Below are 19,464 nucleotides of genomic sequence, written 5' to 3'. Positions count from 1 at the left end.
TGCTGACATCAACCTTAGGGGTTAACCCGTCTCCTCCTCTTCATCTAAACGGATTGAAGTGGATTTAAACAAAGGGACATCGACAAGGCTAGTTTTCACCTGGAGTCACCTGGTCAAGCAGGTGTTCATAATGTTTTGTACACTCAGTGTATAAGTGAGGTGAAGAGGGAATTTGAATTCAGCAACTCTTCAGTCCTTAAAGCCTCTTAATTCATGCATCTTTCCTTTGCGTTCAAATATAACTCTGATTTTAAAAGAGTAAAGTGCTTTGAAAAAGTCTAATGAATTACTCTTACCTCAAAGAAAGCAATTCTGCTCAGGGCTCTGTCCCGTCTCCCCTGTCCCCTCAATGATCTTCTCAACAGCTCCTCGATGTCTGAATCTGAAACAAGCCTGGCGTCAGCCTCCCGTTCCTCTCCATCTGTGTCTGAACCCGAACAGTCCCTCCAGTCACGCATCTCCTCAAAGTCCCGCAAGAGGTTCTGACACTATAACCATCTAGATAAATGGACCCATGCTCACTCCGCAAGAGGTTCTGACACTATAACCATCTAGATAAATGGACCCATGCTCTCTCCGCAAGAGGTTCTGACACTATAACCATCCAGATACATGGACCCATGCTCTCTCTGCAAGAGGTTCTGGACTGTACAACCTCAAATGGATCCATGCTCTGATAGAGGTGCTATACACAATCCCAGCCACCTTGATACTGACTGAGGCACATTTAAATCAGGTGTCCATCAGAAGTCAGACCAGAGCAACAGATCAGCTGTTTCCTGACCAGGTCTTTGCCCAAATAGCTACCTATTCCCTTTATAGTACACTACTTTTGACCAGGGACCATAGGGCCTATAGGGTACTAGTCAAAAATAGTGCACTATATGGTGAATAGGCTGCCATTTGGTGCGTAGATTTCCTCCGGGGACATTATGGAGACTCATTAGTAAGACATCAATCACATCTATTGATTGGCTCAATTTAAAGTGCTGTACTGTACGTTCACAGTCAAAGGCTGTTTAATAATTGACCACTAGAGGGCAACACCAGTACATTGTCTACTTGGTGTTCTCAACTGTAGAGCAAGCCTGTTTTAGAATAGCAGAGAAGAAGAAGCAGTTAAAAAATATATATATGGCAATGTTGTCTTGTCTTTAGTGATTGAATGCAATCCAAAGCTCACCCAAAACACAGTAGGTGTCTGAAATACCATGACTGTACAAAACCTGTATAGGCTGTACAACCAATAGAGAGCTGAGAATAACACATGTTTCTTAGACACTGTTGAACTAACAGATGGTGAAGCATGACTCATCACTCCGGAGAACGAGTTTCCACTGCTCCAGAGTCCAATGGCGGCCATTTTTACGCCACTCCAGCCGCCGCTTCTCATTGCGCATGGTGAATCTTAGGCTTGTGTGCGACTGCTCGGGCCATGGAAACCCATTTCATGGAGCCCCTGACGAACTGTTCTTGTGCTGACGTTGCTTCCAGAGGAAGTTTGGAACCCGGTAGGGAGTGTTGCAGATGTTTTTTTACCGGCTACAATCTTCAGTCCCGTTCTGTGAGGTCGTGTGGCCTACCACTTCACGGCTGAGGCGTTGTTGCTCCTAGATGTTTCCATTTCACTATAACAGCACTTACAAGTTTACCTGGGCAGAAATGTGACAAACTGACTTGTTGGAAAGGTGGTATCCTATGACGGAACCAGGTTGAAAGTCACTGAGCTCTTCAGTACGAGCCATTCTACCGCCAATGTTTGTCTATGGAGATAGCAAGACTGTGTGCTCGATTTTATACACCTGTCAGCAATGGGTGTGGCTGAAAAAGTCTAAATCACTCATTTGAAGGGGTGTCCACATACTTTTGTGTATATATATACAGTACCAGTCAAAGGTTTGGACACACCTACTCATTCAAGGGTTTTTATTTTCTACATTGTAGAATAATAGTAAAGACATCAAAACTATCAAATAACACACTTGGAATTATGTAGTAACCAAGCAATTGTTAAACAAATCAAAATATAATTTATATTTGAGATTCTTCAAAGTAGCCACCCTTTGCCTTGATGACAGCTTTGCACACGCTTGGCATTCTCTCAACCAGCTTCACCTGGAATGCTTTTCCAACAGTCTTGAAGGAGTTCCCACATCTGCTGAGTACTTGTTGGCTGCTTTTCCTTCACTCTGTGGTCCAACTTATCAAAAACCATCTCAGTTGGGTTGAGGTCGGGTGTTTGTGGAGGCCAGGTCATCTGATGCAGCACTCCATCATTCTCCTTCTTGGTCAAATAGCCCTTACACAGCCTGGAGGTGTGTTGGGTCATTATCCTGTTGAAAAACAAATTATAGTCCCACTATGCGCAAACCAGATGGGATGGCGTATCACTGCAGAATGCTGTGGTAGCCATGCTGGTCAAGTGTGCCTTGAATTCTAAATAAATCAATAACAGGGTCACCACAGTGTTACCAGCAAAGCACCATCACACCTCCTCCTCCATGCTTCACGGTGGGAACCACACACAAAGAGATCATCCGTTCACCTACTCTGCAACTCACAAAGCCACGGCAGTTGGAACCAAAAATCTCAAATTTGGACTCATCAGACCAAAGGACAGATTTCCACCGGTCTAATGTCCATTGCTCGTGTTTCTTGGCCCAAACAAGTCTCTTCTTATTATTGGTGTCCTTTAGTAGTGGTTTCTTTGCAAAAATTCAACCATGAAGGCCTGATTCTCCTCTGTACAGTTGATGTTGTGTCTGTTACTTAAAGTCTGTGAAGCATTTATTTGGGCTGCAATCTGAGGTGCAGTTAACTCACTGGTATGAAGAGATTCGGGAGACAGAAATGCGTAATAGTTGTTTTATTATACCCAAAATTACGGCGTGCCGTGTAAAGGCACAGGGACGAAGACCAAACAATAGAGCGAGGAATACCGTGAATAAATAACACACGCACACGATGATTAAACTTCTTTGGGATTGGTGTCTCTTCCACGGGACGGTTGAGCTCACGTAGGCTAATGCAATTAGCATGAGGTTGTAAGTAACAAGAACATTTCCCAGGACATAGACATATCTGATATTGGCAGAAAGCTTAAATTCTTGTTAATCTAACTGCACTGTCCAATTCACAGTAGCTATTACAGTGAAATAATACCATGCTATTGTTTGAGGAGCGTGCACAATTTTGAACATGAAAAGTTATTAATAAACAAATTAGGCACATTCGGGCAGTCTTGATACAACATTTGGAACAGAAATACAATGGTTCATTGGATCAGTCTAAAACGTTGCACATACACTGATGCCATCTACTGGTCAAAATTGAAATTGCACCTGGGCTGGAATAATACATTATGGCCTTGCTCTTGCATATCAAAGATGATGGTACAAATAAATAACGGTTGTTTTTTTCTTTGTATTATAGTTTACCAGATCTAATGTGTTACATTCTCCTACATTCCTTTCACATTTCCATAAACTTCAAAGTGTTTCCTTTTAAATGGTGCCAAGAATATGCATATCCTTGCTTCAGGTCCTGAGCTACAAGCAGTTACATTTGGGTATGTCATTTCCAATCCAGGTGGGACGCCGGTGGGACGCCGGTGCCCCTGGGGGGTACTGTCACGTCTGCGCCCCCTCTCCCCCCCTCTCCCCCCTGGCACTCAAGGGCGCCAGGCTGCCCAGCACTATGTACTCCTGCCACCATCCTGCCAGCGTCATTGGACTCACCTGGACTCAATCACCTGCTTTCATTACCTTCCCTATATCTGTCTGTTTCCGAGGTTGTTCCCTGCTTCAGCATTATTGTCGTCATGTCGTTTTGTTCCTCCTGTTCTGACGCTGTCCCTGTTCAGTCACTTGTCCGTTCATTAAAATGTTCAACTACCTGCTTCTCATCTCCAGCGTCGGTTCTTACGTCACCTGGTTGTCCAGGTCTTAATTGAAAGGAGAGAGACACTAGGCCCTCCGTGGAATGAGTTTGACACCCTGCTGTACAGTATTTTACAACAGTAATAATGATGCGCGTCACAATGAGAGAGAGTGAGATGGTTGCTGACAGAGTCCACAGACAGAAAATCACATTGTAGGATTTTTAATGAATTTATTTGCAAATTATGGTGGAAAATAAGTAACACATCAGTAACACACTACGCCACCAGGGACTCAAATCCTGCAGTGCTAGGCGTGTCCCCCTGCTTAAGCCAGTACATGTCCAGGACGATCTGAAGTTTGCTAGAGAGCATTTGGATGATCCAGAAGAAGATTGGGAGAATGTCATATGGTCAGATGAAACCAAAATATAACTTTTTGGTAAAAACTCAACTCGTCGTGTTTGGAGGAGAAAGAATGCTAAGTTGCATCCAAAGAACACCATACCTACTGTGAAGCATGGGGGTGGAAACATCATGCTTTGGGGCTGTTTTTCTGCAAAGGGACCAGGACGACTGATCCGTGTAAAGGAAAGAATGAATGGGGCCATGTATCGTGAGATTTTGAGTGAAAACCTCCTTCCATCAGCAAGGGCATTGAAGATGAAACGTGGCTGGGTCTTTCAGCATGACAATGATCCAAACACACCACCCAGGCAACGAAGGAGTGGCTTCGTAAGAAGCATTTCAAGGTCCTGGAGTGGCCTAGCCAGTCTCCAGATCTCAACCCCATACAGCACATACAGCAACAGCCCCAAAACATCACTGCTCTAGAGGAGATCTGCATGGAGGAATGGGCCAAAATACCAGCAACAGTGTGTGAAAACCTTGTGAAGAATTACAGAAAACGTTTGACCTCTGTCATTGCCAACAAAGGGTATATAACAAAGTATTGAGATAAACTTTTGTTATTGACCAAATACTTATTTTGCACCATAATTTGCAAATAAATTCATTAAAAATGCTACAATGTGATTTTCTGGATTTTTTTTCTCTCATTTTGTCTGTCATAGTTGAAGTGTACCTATGATGAAAATTACAGGCCTCTCTCATCTTTTTAAGTGGGACAACTTGCACAATTGGTGGCTGACTAAATACTTTTTTGCCCCACTATATAGTGCAGTCTCAGATGGCACCCTATTCCCTATATAGTGCACTGCTTTTGACCAGAGTTCTAGGGTGACATTTGGGATGAAAGCCATAGAGAGTATGCCATAGAGAGTATGCCATAGAGAGACTGAATAAAGCATACTCCTATTGATACTGTTGCTACGGATACAAAAGCTACAGAGGCATGATACCCAAAACCAAAAGTCAGTCAATTCAGGAAGTGTTTTAAATGTACAATTTAAATTTTTTTACACCTTTTCAGTTTATTGAGATATTATCAAAAGTAGATGGCTTTTTTTTTCAATTATTCAATAGGAATTTCAGTTTACTTCCTGAATTGACTGGCTTGAATTAAAAATTTACTAACCCTACACCAAATCTCTCATGGTCTCAGACTTACAGGGTCCAGTGTAGAGCAGCTGAGAGTTTGTCATGCTTTTTGGAGGCCAAACTACTATTACAATACATTTGCATTAGACAGGAAGTGTGCTGAGACTTTATCCAGTTTTTCCAGAGTTTGCAGGCCAAAGTCTTCGATACCCTGGCCATCCAGGAAACTATCAATGTTAAGCCTTGCATTAGGAATTTCAAAAGAAAACAAGAGGGCCAAAGATGGATTGTCAAAAGAAGAGAGCAAAAAATAAAATGGAGAGACACAACAAGAGAACTCCAACAATGACTGGCGGAACACCAGAACACCGGAACACCAGGAATGTTAGTCAGTGTTCCAGTGGGTTCCTCTGAGATCCTATCAGTTCTTCCTCCTCAGGAATCATCCTCTGTCTTGATGATGTGGAACAACGTGATGTTGAACAGAACCTGGTGTCCGTTGTTCCAGCCGTACAGAGCCCGGTCCCTGGCGTTGTAGCCCAACATGGACATGTGGAAGTACTGGTTATGGAAGGGGATGTCTGTGTACTCATAGCTGGATGTCTTGGTGGAGTACGAGTAATAGACCTTAGCACCAGTCAGGTGAGAGTTAGTGATGTAGAGTGTTCCGCAGATCATAAAGGACTCCCCCGCATTCCGTTTGGAATATTCCGTGTTCCATGTTCCGAGGATTTGTAGTGTCTCCGGGTTGAGCTGGCTGATGACGATGTTTCCGGCGTTCTGATTGGTGGCGTAGACGGCCCACAGACCCAGCTCGTCGGCCATGAGGTCTATGTCGGAGAAGCCTCCCCAGGTGTAAGGGTAGACGTTGTGGAAGCCGGCGTTCTCCAGGGCTCTCTGGGTTACCACGCGGCCCGTCTCGAAGCGGTAAGACACCACGATGTTGCTCTGGACCTTGTTGTAGTACAGAGAGCCGTTGTGCACCACGTGGTTGGTCCCGGCCCACTTGAATGGCAGGTTGTAGGTTCGAGACTCGACCCCGGAAACAAAGTCTGCTATGGACTTGTACTCTTTGACGATCTTGTTGTTGGTGTAGCTATCCATGTACCAGACCTGGGTTGGAACACAATACCATCATTAACAATTTAAAGGTTTAATTGAAAACCTTTTATCTACAGGTAGAAAAACATAGTAGAACATCCCTGCCTCCCATCATCCCTTACCTCGTCCCTCCCTCTCCTCAACCCCCCCCCCCCCCTCAACCCTCCCTCCCTCCCTCCACCCCTCATCCCTCACTCCTCCCTCCCTCTCCTCACCCTATTGTTTGTAGGGGAGGCCTGTGGATCTGTCATCCAGGCTCCAAACCGTGTCCCAGAGGTCTTCACCGTCTCCGGTCCAGCGATCTTCATCAGTTTACCACAGGCTGTTCACGCACACGACACAACACACACCCCACAGTACTCAGATAGATATATCCACCCCTGACTGTGTTAGCTCTTAACAGTTTATTAACTCTAACCAATCGAACAATCCACCCGGATCTGTTATTATGTTACTAGGACTGAGTCCCAAATGGCGGCAGGGTAGCCTAGTGGTTTAGAGCGTTGGACTAGTAACCGGAAGGTTGCAAGTTCAAATCCCCGAGCTGACAAGGTACAAATCTGTCATTCTGCCCCTGAACAAGGCAGTTAACCCACTGTTCCTAGGCCGTCATTGAAAATAAGAGTTTGTTCTTAACTGACTTGCCTAGTTAAATAAAGGTCAAATAAAAATGGCACCCTGTTTTTTTTCTTCCATATTGTCTTAGTTCTGTGATATTTCTGTGATATTTTTTGCAGAAAAGGTCGGTTGCGTCCCGACTCGGGGCAGGAGGAAGAAAAACATAGGGTAAGGGGAGGAGTCATAAACGCAAGTGATAACTACACATTCCTCACTGGGTTTAAGGATTAGGGTATAAATGCTGGAAATGTTTTTGTTGGCATCTTTTGGCTCGCTAGAAGAACCTGTTACTTAAGCTTATTTATACACACACACACGCGCACACACACACGCACACACACACGCACACACACACACACACACACACACACACACACACACACACACACACACACACACACACACACACACACACACACACACACACACACACACACACACACACACACACACACACGTTGATATTTATTACATTTATATTGTTATTATCAGGTGTCAAAGTAAAGTTCTAGAAGGAATCCTCAAGGCTACCTTATTGATTAGAGTCTTTAATAAGTAGCCGTTAGAGTTTCATCAACAACTGAAGGACTGATCATCCTGAGGGGGGAGACAAAAAAAAAACGCTTAATAGTTGTAGAGTTACGAGACCGTATCTTCTCGTAAATGCGGTACTTCTCTTATCTATTGTCATAGATAAAAAATTGCATTGGTAGTCTAATGGGGAGTTAGAAAAGGATGCTGGAGGTATCTTATTGGTGATTTATTGGCTTGTCATTACAACCGGTGGGTCTAACTCTGAATGCTGATTGGTTAAAAGTTGTTCATAATTGCTTTAAAAACTTTTTTTTTTTTGCCCGTTTCTGGAATTTGGAATAAACCTGATTTATTGTTCTGAAACCCCGTGTCATCAAAGAGTCATACAAGTACGTGCCGTTTTACTCTAGGTTCCTAAATTGATTTGATTGATTGAGGATTTAAACCATCTGGTTAATATATCGATTGGGATCAGGAGTAATGAAACCTGAGACTAGATTATAGTTACTAAGTGTATCGATCACGAGGAGGGGTGATTCTGGGTAGAGACAAACAGGAAAAGATATAACCTTGTAGTGTCTATGGCTCTGGACTAGACAACTGGGACAGTGCCGTATGGAACTAGAGTGAGGGAGCATAGACACTAGGCTATGAGGATAACCCACTTACTGAAAAATGCCCTCATCGCGGACGTTGAGATGCAGTCCCTAGCGGATGCAGTCCCTAGCGGATGCAGTCCCTAGCTGATGCAGTCCCTAGCGGATGCAGTCCCTAGCTGACGCAGTCCCTAGCTGACGCAGTCCCTAGCTGACGCAGGCCCTAGCTGACGCAGGCCCTAGCTGACGCAGGCCGTAGCTGATGCAGTCCCTAGCTGATACAGTCTCTAGCTGATGTAGTCCCTAGCTGATGCAGTCCGTAGCTGATGCAGTCCCTAGTTGATGCAGTCCCTAGCTGACGCAGTCCCTAACTGACGCAGTCCCTAGTTGATGCAGGCCCTAGCTGATGCAGGCCCTAGCTGATGCAGGCCGTAGCTGATGCAGTCCCTAGCTGATACAGTCTCTAGCTGATGTAGTCCCTAGCTGATGCAGTCCGTAGCTGATGCAGTCCGTAGCTGATGCAGTCCCTAGCTGATGCAGTCCCTAGCTGATAAAGTCCTTAGCTGATGCAGTCCCTAGCTGATGCAGTCCCTAGCTGATGCTGTCCCTAGCTGTAAACTAACTGGGTGGTGTGGTTGTGCGGTATCTTTCAGGCCCAGAGAACTAGGAGCAACGAACAACTGACTGTTGCCGGGCGGGTCCAGAGAACTAGGAGCGAGGGACAACCGACTGTTGCTAGGCAGGTTAGATACAACGTTGTGTTCCTGGGGGTTCTTTGGAAGTGGTATTTTATTGTAACAGTACATTAGACCAGAGCCTTATGGGCCCACGTTGCTCTGTATAGGGGACTAGCGTGTCATTTGTGATGCATTCTAGGACACGCAGTTCCATCTCACTGATGAGTTTATACGATACACTATACGATACACTAGAATAGGTCACAAACTTATCAACGATAGTTTCCTTGCTACATTTCCAGTAACAGGTAAGACTCTGCTTAGTTTAGGATTATGAAACTAGATAACTTTAAATAAAAGGGACAGTCACAGTCCCCACTGGCCCCACAGACCTCCAAATGTACAGTTGAAGTCGGAAGTTCACATACACTTAGGTTGAAGTCATTAAAACTATTTTTTTTCAACCACTCCACAAATGTGTTGTTAACAAACTATAGTTTTGGCAAGTTGGTTAGGACATCTACTTTGTGCATGACACAAGTAATTATTCCAACAATTGTTCACTTATAATTCACTGTATCACAATTCCAGTGCGTCAGAAATTGACATACACTAAAGTGACTGTGCCTTTAAACAGCTTGGAAAATTCCAGAAAATTATGTCATGGCTTTAGAAGCTTCTGATAGGCTAACTGACATCATGGATGTATTTCAAGGCCTACCTGCAAACTCAGTACCTCTTTGCTTGACATCATGGGAAAATCAAAAGTAATCAACCAAGACCTCAGAAAAAAAACTGTAGAAACTATCGATTCCCTTTCCGTTTGTTTCTGTTTATTGGGTAATTGGGTACACCTGTTTTGAGTTAGTGTTGTTTGTAGGCTATTTAAGGGCACTAGGCCCGCTGGGTATTTGTGCGGGCTTGTTTCCTGTTATCTAGTGTATGAGTGTTATCTGTATTTTTCCGACATAGTCGGTTGTATTCTGGGACGGGTTGTTTCATGCGCCCTGGTGTTTTGCATGTCGTGGCTCCACAGTCTATGGAATAAAATATCCACAAACTGAATTACCTGCTCCTGCGCTTGACTCCTCCACTCACCATTGTTAGAAGTTGTAACAGTCCTATACGTACACAACCTGAAAGGCCGCTCAGCAAGGAAGAAGCCACTGCTCAAAACCTGGCATAAAAAAAGCCAGACTACGGTTTGTAACTGCACATGGGGACAAAGATCATACTTTTTGGAGAAATGTCCTCTGGTCTAATGAAACAAAAATAGAACTCTTTTGGCCATATTGACCATCGTTATGTTTGGAGGAAAAAGGGGGAGGCTTGCAAGCTGAAGAATACCATCCCAACCGTGAAGCACAGGGGTGGCAGCATCATGTTGTGGGTGTGCTTTGCTGCAGGAGGGTCTTGTGCACTTCACAAAATAGATGGTGTCATGAGGATGGAAAATTAAGTGGATGTATTGAAGCAACATCAGTCAGGAAGTTAAAGCATGGTCGCAAATGGGTCTTCCAAATGAACAATGATCCCAAGCAAACTTCCAAAGTTGTGGCAACAAAGTCAAGGTATTGGAGTGGCCATCACAAAGACCTGACCTCAATCCTATAGAACATTTGTGGGCAGAACTGAATAAGCGTGTGTGAGAAAGGAGGCCTACAGTACATTTAAACCTTACTTTTAAACATATTTTCGTGTACTATGCCTGGGAAGGATGCATGTATCTTTGTAGTGACTGGGTGTATTGATACACCATGATAATTAATATCTTCACAAGGCTCAATGGGATATTTCACTCATCTACCAATAGGTGCCCTTCTTTGAGAGACATTGGAAAACCTCCCAGGTTTTTGTAGTTGAATCTGTGATTGAAATTCACTGCTCGATTGAAGGACCTTAGAGATAATTGTATGTGTGGGATACAGAGACGAGGGACCTTACAGATAATTGTATGTGTGGGGTACAGAGATGAGGGACCTTACAGATAATTGTATGTGTTGGGGTACAGAGATGAAGGGCCTTACAGATAATTGTATGTGTGGGGTACAGAGATGAGGGACCTTACAGTATGTGTGGGGTACAGAGATGAGGGACCTTACAGATAATTGTATGTGTGGGGTCCAGAGATGAGGGACCTTACAGTATGTGTGGGGTACAGAGACGAGGGACCTTACAGATAATTGTATGTGTGGGGTACAGAGATGAGGGACCTTACAGATAATTGTATGTGTTGGGGTACAGAGATGAGGGACCTTACAGATAATTGTATGTGTGGGGTACAGAGATGAGGGACCTTACTGTATGTGTGGGGTACAGAGATGAGGGACCTTACAGATAATTGTATGTGTGGGGTACAGAGATGAAGGACCTTACTGTATGTGTGGGGTACAGAGATGAAGGACCTTACTGTATGTGTGGGGTACAGAGATGAGGGACCTTGCAGTATGTGTGGGGTACAGAGATGAGGGACCTTACAGATAATTGTATGTGTGGGTACAGAGATGAGGGACCTTACAGATAATTGTATGTGTGGGGTACAGAGATCAAAAATCATGTTTAAACACTATTATTGCACACAGAATGAGTCCATGAAACGCGTGTGACTTGTTAATGAAATGTTTACTCCTGAACTTATTTAGACTTGCCAAAGCAAAGGGGTTGAATACTTATTGACATTTCAGCTTTTCATTTTAGAATCAATTAGTAAACATTTTCAAAAAACACCATTTCACTTTGACATTATGGAGTATTGTGTGTAGGCCAGTAACAAAAACATATATATACTGTATATATATTTAAATCATTGTTAAATTCAGGCTGTAACAACAAAATGTGGATAAAGTCAAAGGGTGTGAACATTTTCTGCCACTGTATGTAGTGTATATTTCTATGATATGTACTGTATATTTGTATAATACTGTATATTTCTATGATATGTACTGTATATGTGTATAATACTGTATATTTCTATGATATGTACTGTATATTTGTATAATACTGTATATTTCTATGATATGTACTGTATATTTGTATAATACTGTATATTTCTATGATATGTACTGTATATTTGTGTAATACTGTATATTTCTATGATATGTACTGTATATTTGTATAATACTGTATATTTCTATGATATGTACTGTATATTTGTATAATACTGTATATTTCTATGATATGTACTGTATATCTGTATAATACTGTATATTTCTATGATATGTACTGTATATTTGTATAATACTGTATATTTCTATGATATGTACTGTATATCTGTATAATACTGTATATTTCTATGATATGTACTGTATATTTGTATAATACTGTATATTTCTATGATATGTACTGTATATTTGTATAATACTGTATATTTCTATGATATGTACTGTATATTTGTGTAATACTGTATATTTCTATGGTATGTACTGTATATTTGTATAATACTGTATATTTCTATGGTATGTACTGTATATTTGTATAATACTGTATATTTCTATGATATGTACTGTATATTTGTATAATACTGTATATTCATATGGTATGTAACTGTATATTTGTATAATACTGTATATTTCTATGATATGTACTGTATATTTGTATAATACTGTATATTTCTATGATATGTACTGTATACTTGTATAATACTGTATATTCATATGGTATGTAACTGTATATTTGTATAATACTTTATATTTCTATGATATGTACTGTATATTTGTATAATACTGTATATTCATATGGTATGTAACTGTATATTTGCATAATACTGTATATTTCTATGATATGTACTGTATATTTGTATGATACTGTATATTCATATGGTATGTAACTGTATATTTGTATAATACTGTATATTTCTATAATACTGTATATTCATATGGTTATGGGTACAAGGGTGCATGTCTGTGTGTAATTCCCTGAGTTTGCTCCTCTCCGGTTCCTGCCTGTGTGTCTATACAGTATGTACATAGTACCTCAACTACCACAACCCCATGGACATTGACTTGGGTTCTTGGCCTTGTATACAGCCTCGTTATTTTTTTAAATGTTTATTGTGTTATTATTTCCTTTTTTAAAATTGAGCAAATGTTTCTTACTTTTTAGCATCGTTGGGAAATGGCTCGCCAGTAAGCGCTTAGCGGTAAAGTAATGTCTACACCTGTTGTAATTTGGCGCATGTGACAAATAACATTTAATTTGATTTGTGTGTGTGTGTGTGTGTGCCTAAATGCATCTGTATGTGACTCACTGAGTCTGCTCCTGCAGTTGCGTAGCCTGCTCTCCAGACTCAGGACCCTCTGTTGTAGTTCCTCAGAGTCGTAGGCTCCTATCTCCTCCTGGATGGCTGTGAGCACCATAGACAGGTTCCTGATCTCCTGTTTAAACTGAACGATGAGCTGGGCATCTGTCTTGTACTGTTCCAACACCGGGATCAGAGGCTGTAGGGTCTCCATCTTACCCTTCAACTCCTGGAGGAGGGGAGGATACACAGGGTTTAGTTTGATTCAGTTCAGTTCTATTTGGTTCGATTTTTTGACCCCTGCCTGCCTTGACCTTGACCCTGACCCTGAGACTGCCTGTCGTTCTGGACCCTTACACCCTGTCTGGATCATTGACCCCTGCCTGCCCTGACCCTGAGACTGCCTGCCATTCTGTACCTTACCCCACCTGTCTGGATCATTGACCCCTGCCTGCCCTGACCCTGACCCTGACCCTGACCCTGACACTGAGACTGCCTGCCATTCTGTACCTTACCCCACCTGTCTGGATCATTGACCCCTGCCTGCCCTGACCTGTCGTTTGCCTGCCCCTGTTTAAGGAATAAACGTTTGTTTCTTCAACACTGTCTGCATCTGGGTCACACCTTAAACGTGATAAACCTGACTAGGTGAAAAATCTGTCTACGTGTCCCCGAGCAAGGCGCTTAACCCTAACAGTTTGTGGTAGTCGTTCTGGATAAGAGTGTCTGCTAAATTCCTATAACGTAATGCTCTGGTTAAAGACGTTATAATAAGGTCATGTTCTGGTGAAAGCGAGGTCAGAACCACATAACAACCAGAAACAAATCTGTATTTTTCACACCTGGAAGTTTCTGTTGACCTGTGTCTTCCCGTCGGCCTCTACCTGTCTGAACTTTGACCTTAGCCCTTTGAACTGGCCCTCCATCCTCATGATGTACTGGAAGTCTCTCTGAGTCCGCAGGTTCAGTACCTCAATGGACTGGGACATGTTCTGGACCTACGGGACAAGAATGGAAGACCATGGTTAGTCGGCACCATAACAGAGGAAGAGGAGCATGATTATTCTGTCCCCCCCCCCCCCCCCCCCCCCACACCAGATGAAGCACCACTGTTAACTTTTTCCATCAAGGGAACACTATTTATAATGGGGGTTACATGGAGAAAATCAGACCTCTCTGAAATAAGAAATGGATGGCCATACCTTCAGCAAAATATATTTTACCTATACTCTCCTTGAATACTTAAAAACAAACAGTGAGCCCCTCCTATACCCAAAATAAAAAAAGTTAAACAAATTGCATAGAGGATAACATGTCTACCGTTTACCCTCACTTCTTGGACAGAACAGAGCCTTAGATATGTCGTTTTAGAAACTGATGTTTGTCCTGTGCTCATTGCAAGGCAAATTTATTTTATAGCGCATAGGGCTGCGGGTGAGAAGGTTCTGGGTTCGCAGACCACCGTGGACAAAAGTAGGGGTGGAAATATCTACTTTGTAGTAAAAACATTGCCTGAATCTATCATCGTATTTGCAGGTTCGAGAAAAAATAGTATTTTATAATTTCATGCAATTCTACTGGATTTTAGCGGGAACATTGTTTTTATTCCACACAAATTAACGAAATTACAGGCTAAGAATGGACAGATAGGAGGCCTATGAGTTAATCTTATCATATTTCTCCAATGCCAAATCGGGGTGTCTTGTTTGCAACGAAACTGTCCCGGTTTACACATAATTAAATCTGAGACGTCATTAGGAACGTGAGCATGGTACCTTAGGTACCAAAAATTAGGTCTACCTTTCCACCCTAGATAGAGTAGGGCCTACCTTTCCACCCTAGACAGAGTAGGGCCTACCTTTTCACCCTAGACAGAGTAGGGCCTACCTTTCCACCCTAGACAGAGTAGGGCCTACCTTTCCACCCTAGACAGAGTAGGACCTACCTTTCCAGCCTAGACAGAGTAGGGCCTACCTTTCCAGCCTAGACAGAGTAGGGCCTACCTTTCCAGCCTAGACAGAGTAGGGCCTACCTTTCCACCCCAGACAGAGTAGAGCCTACCTTTCCAGCCTAGACAGAGTAGGGCCTACCTTTCCACCCCAGACAGAGTAGGCCTACCTTTCCACCCTAGACAGAGTAGGTCTACCTTTTCACCCCAGACAGAGTAGACCTACCTTTTCACCCTAGACAGAGAAGACCTACCTTCCACCCTAGACAGAGTAGACCTACCTTTCCACCCTAGACAGAGTAGACCTACCTTTCCATCCCAGACAGAGTAGGGCCTACCTTTCCACCCTAGACAGAGTAGGGCCTACCTTTCCACCCTAGACAGAGTAGGGCCTACCTTTCCACCCTAGACCGAGTAGGCCTACCGACGTAGAAACATGTAAGATTTAACTGCTGGCTACTCTTCTTCTGTGGTTTAACCCAGAGAAGGTCACACGTGTTTCCCTCAAAGCTGTCTGAGTTTAAACATCAAAAAAATATTATGTGAATCTCTTAATCAAATGATAGTGACAGAATTAGATTACTTCCCAAGCAAACTCAACCTCTTCCCATAATGCATCTGAGTCACGTCCTTTCCAGGTATTTCACAGCTTGTTTCGCGAACCAAAGCGCTGTTATAAATCACTTTATATAATCGGATCTGTTTTATTTTCTTCAAAATCTTAAACTAACAACAGGTAGGCCTCTGCTTTTTGCCATTTTCTTTAATTAAAGGTAAGCCTGTGGCATACCCCCCTCAATTCGAGTCCTGGTTTAAACTTAACAGCCCTTCACTGACACTGAGGTAGGCCATTTAAAGAGTGCATGGTGAGTGGAGGAATTAACCGATCAAATCTATGGATATAGCAGCCTATAGCCTGATTTCTCCTGTCAAACAGGTAGGCCTACCCCTTATTTCTACAAACAGGAGGAAATAGGCTTCGACACAAAGCCCTCTTGTTGTTCGTAAGTCTAATTAAAATGAAGACAGTTGAAAGTCATTAATGCCTACTGTCAGCACTATGAGCTGTCCGTTTCTGATTAATTGGTAGCCCCCTGCTGCTGCTTCAAGTTTCAGCACCAAAATGTAAATTACTAGACTTTGGCTTATCGCGAGGACAAATAACTCTTGAGGAATACACCATGGGCAATAAATATATTGTTTTTAATAAATGCAATTATAGTAGTAGAAGACTATCGAAGTTGACCAACCGGTCCTTCTCGTCTTCGCACGCTCCTTCTCAAACTGAACAGAACACAGGCTATAGGTTAGTTTGTGCGCAAGATAGTGCAGTTTTCTGGACTAGCCATTGCAGTGTGTAATACAGTTTTATTTACACCATCCAAGCAGAGCAAAAGACTCGGGAAGGAAGTACATTTTCATAAATATATAACTTTGCTCTGTGCTTCTCCGAGCACTTTATAGCCGACTGTAGAGGCTCCATACTCTACTGAGATCGGATCCGGACCCAGAACAGGCTCAAGACAGACCCCTGGAATCATATAAACACACATAAGACATGAAAGAATGCATATAATTGCAGGAAATTAGCTTTAAAAACAGCAAAATAAATCTCTGCCCCATTAAAAATGTGTAGAATTGCAGGAAATTAGCTTTAAAAACAGCAAAATAAATCTCTGCCCCATTAAAAATGTGTAGAATTGCAGGAAATTAGCTTTAAAAACAGCAAAATAAATCTCTGCCCCATTAAAAATGTGTAGAATTGCAGGAAATTAGCTTTAAAAACAGCAAAATAAATCTCTGCCCCATTAAAAATGTGTAGAATTGCAGGAAATTAGCTTTAAAAACAGCAAAACAAATCTCTGCCCTGTTAAAAATGTGTAGAATTGCAGGAAATTAGCTTTAAAAACAGCAAAACAAATCTCTGCCCTGTTAAAAATGTGTAGAATTGCAGGAAATTAGCTTTAAAAACAGCAAAATAAATCTCTGCCCCGTTAAAAATGTGTAGAATTGCAGGAAATTAGCTTTAAAAACAGCAAAATAAATCTCTGCCCCGTTAAAAATGTGTAGAATTGCAGGAAATTAGCTTTAAAAACAGCAAAATAAATCTCTGCCCCATTAAAAATGTGTAGAATTGCAGGAAATTAGCTTTAAAAACAGCAAAATAAATCTCTGCCCTATTAACAATGTGTAGAATTGCAGGAAATTAGCTTTAAAAACAGCAAAATAAATCTCTGCCCCATTAAAAATGTGTAGAATTGTGGGAAATTAGCTTTAAAAACAGCAAAATAAATCTCTGCCCCGTTAAAAATGTGTAGAACTGCAGGAAATTAGCTTTAAAAACAGCAAAATAAATCTCTGCCCCATTAAAAATGTGTAGAATTGTGGGAAATTAGCTTTAAAAACAGCTAAATAAATCTCTGCCCCATTAAAAATGTGTAGAACTGCAGGAGATTAGCTTTAAAAACAGAAAAATAAATCTCTGCCCCATTAAAAATGTGTAGAATTGTGGGAAATTAGCTTTAAAACTACAACATTTTTATTTCTGCCAACAAGAGGTGTGTGAACAGTTTGGGGTCAAGGTGGGTGGTTTGTTACTAAGCTAATGAATTACATTACCCAGCTGGACCATTGCCACCCAGGAAATGTTATAGGCTATAGATCATTTGATTGAGACCACACTGAATAGGCTATGGGTGCAATTGATATTGCCACCCAGCAGAGAATCAGAGATGAGGGGCGAGCATCAGACACACATAGATATATATTCTAAAAATAAACTAATTGTAAAACACTGAGAAAAATTGAAATGTAAATATAATGTAAATCAGATGACTATATTTAAAAATATATATATAAACACTAAACCCTCTTCTTGAATGAAATTGGAAAAAGCTCCCATTTTCCCTCCAGGTAACCATTCTGTACATTTCAATCTGTCCCGGAATTTTAGAGGGAATAGACAGTGTTTTCTAGAGTCAAGTAAAATAGCACTGGCTCATACACACATCCCGTAGTTCAACGGTGGTTGAGGAACGGTGTAACGGGTATCTGGACCGAGCTAACAGTTACAACGCTTCCTCTATCCTGTTATGACAACTTACCAACATCACCAGCAAAGTGACATCACACTCAAACTCTGTATGTTTCGATCCACAAATGGCAGCATATTCCCTATATATATAGTGCACTACTTTTGACATAGGACTCTGGTAGAAAGTAGTGCACTATATAGAGAATAGGGTGCCATTTGGGACTCTCACGCACATCACACAGGGTTATGGTGTCCATCATACTCCCTCTGATTCCAATGGTGAAACGGCCTGGTTGAAATTCGCCTAAGAGATGCTTGTACATCAGGGTTAACTTTACCACGCTGGACCACAGTGAATTACATAGAGAAATCCCCCTCTGACTCCCTCTACACGTGGAATACATTCAAGAGTAGGCCCATGTTTCATACATTATTATCATAGATGAGGATGCTAGTGACGTTGGTTCACAATGAGTGTGTGTGTGAGTAGGTGAGTGTGTGTGTGTGTGTGTGTGTATGAGTAGGTGTGTGTGAGTAGGTGTGCGTGTGTGTGTGTGTGTGTGTGTGTGTGTGTGTGTGTGTGTGTGTGTGTGTGTGTGTGTGTGTGTGTGTGTGTGTGTGTGTGTGTGTGTGTGTGTCTGTCTAAGTCCAGTACCTTCTCCAGTAGCTGACGGAGCTGTCCCTCCTTGGCGTCTCTGGAGCAGAGGTTCTGTTCAGGAGCCACCACTGTACAGATACACCTCCCCTCTGCGTCCTGGGCCGAGCTGTACACCTTCCAACCATCCTTCGGCCTGACTGTCTACACACACACACGCACACACACGCATACGCACACACACACACACACACACACACACACACACACACACACACACACACACACACACACACACACACACACACACACACACACACACACACACAATATGTATGGTCAGCAGGTGACCACTTGACCTGTCAGGTAACATGGGGGCCATCTTGGATAGGTACTTTGACACTTTGGCCTCATACCAAACACTTAAAAGACACACCCACTCCCCTCAGCCCTCAAATTAAGTGGACACTTCAGATGACGTATCATGACTTCTGACGAGTTGACACTTGCAGGGCAAAGTGAAGAATGAATACATTTGAAATGTTAACGCTCTTGTCCCGGAAAATGTGTCACTCGGTTCGTCCCACGGTTGTGTTTTCAGTCATCGTGGAACCACCGGTAGGTGTTGTGTGTGTTTCATATGGGCTACAGTCAATTATGACTGCATTTCATATCTTGGCTGGAGGACAAACGCATCCGCAGACATCGAATGTTAGCCGTCCGACTATATCAGGTCAATCGGACATG

At 42.4% G+C, this 19,464-nt stretch overlaps 1 protein-coding gene across 1 annotated transcript; it reads right to left on the bottom strand.

Moving 5' to 3' along the window:
* Positions 1–5,060: 5,060 nt before the first annotated feature.
* LOC110504868 (noelin-3-like) lies at positions 5,061–19,099 on the bottom strand. The gene is made up of 6 exons (XM_036986626.1): positions 19,060–19,099; positions 18,778–18,920; positions 13,983–14,138; positions 13,150–13,369; positions 6,694–6,800; positions 5,061–6,490 (listed from the first exon to the last, which is right to left on the bottom strand). The coding sequence occupies exons 1-6, from the start codon at positions 19,097–19,099 to the stop codon at positions 5,813–5,815; spliced, it is 1,344 nt and encodes a 447-aa protein (XP_036842521.1). The 3' UTR covers positions 5,061–5,812.
* Between the last annotated feature and the right edge of the window lie 365 nt (positions 19,100–19,464).

This window comes from Oncorhynchus mykiss, chromosome 8, assembly GCF_013265735.2.
Source record: "Oncorhynchus mykiss isolate Arlee chromosome 8, USDA_OmykA_1.1, whole genome shotgun sequence".
NCBI lineage: Eukaryota > Metazoa > Chordata > Actinopteri > Salmoniformes > Salmonidae > Oncorhynchus > Oncorhynchus mykiss.
This window is presented reverse-complemented; position numbering and strand designations above follow the sequence as displayed.

Bases quoted from the DNA above. Each gene is read 5' to 3' on its own strand.
- LOC110504868 (XM_036986626.1), bottom strand. From the start codon at position 19,099: ATGGCCCCCATGTTACCTGACAGGTCAAGTGGTCACCTGC. The intron at 14,139-18,777 runs GTACTGGACTTA...CTTGTCCCGTAG, and splicing joins TCCGTCAGCTACTGGAGAAG to GTCCAGAACATGTCCCAGTC. The intron at 6,491-6,693 runs GTGAGGAGAGGG...GTTCCAACCCAG, and splicing joins CCTCCCCTACAAACAATAGG to GTCTGGTACATGGATAGCTA.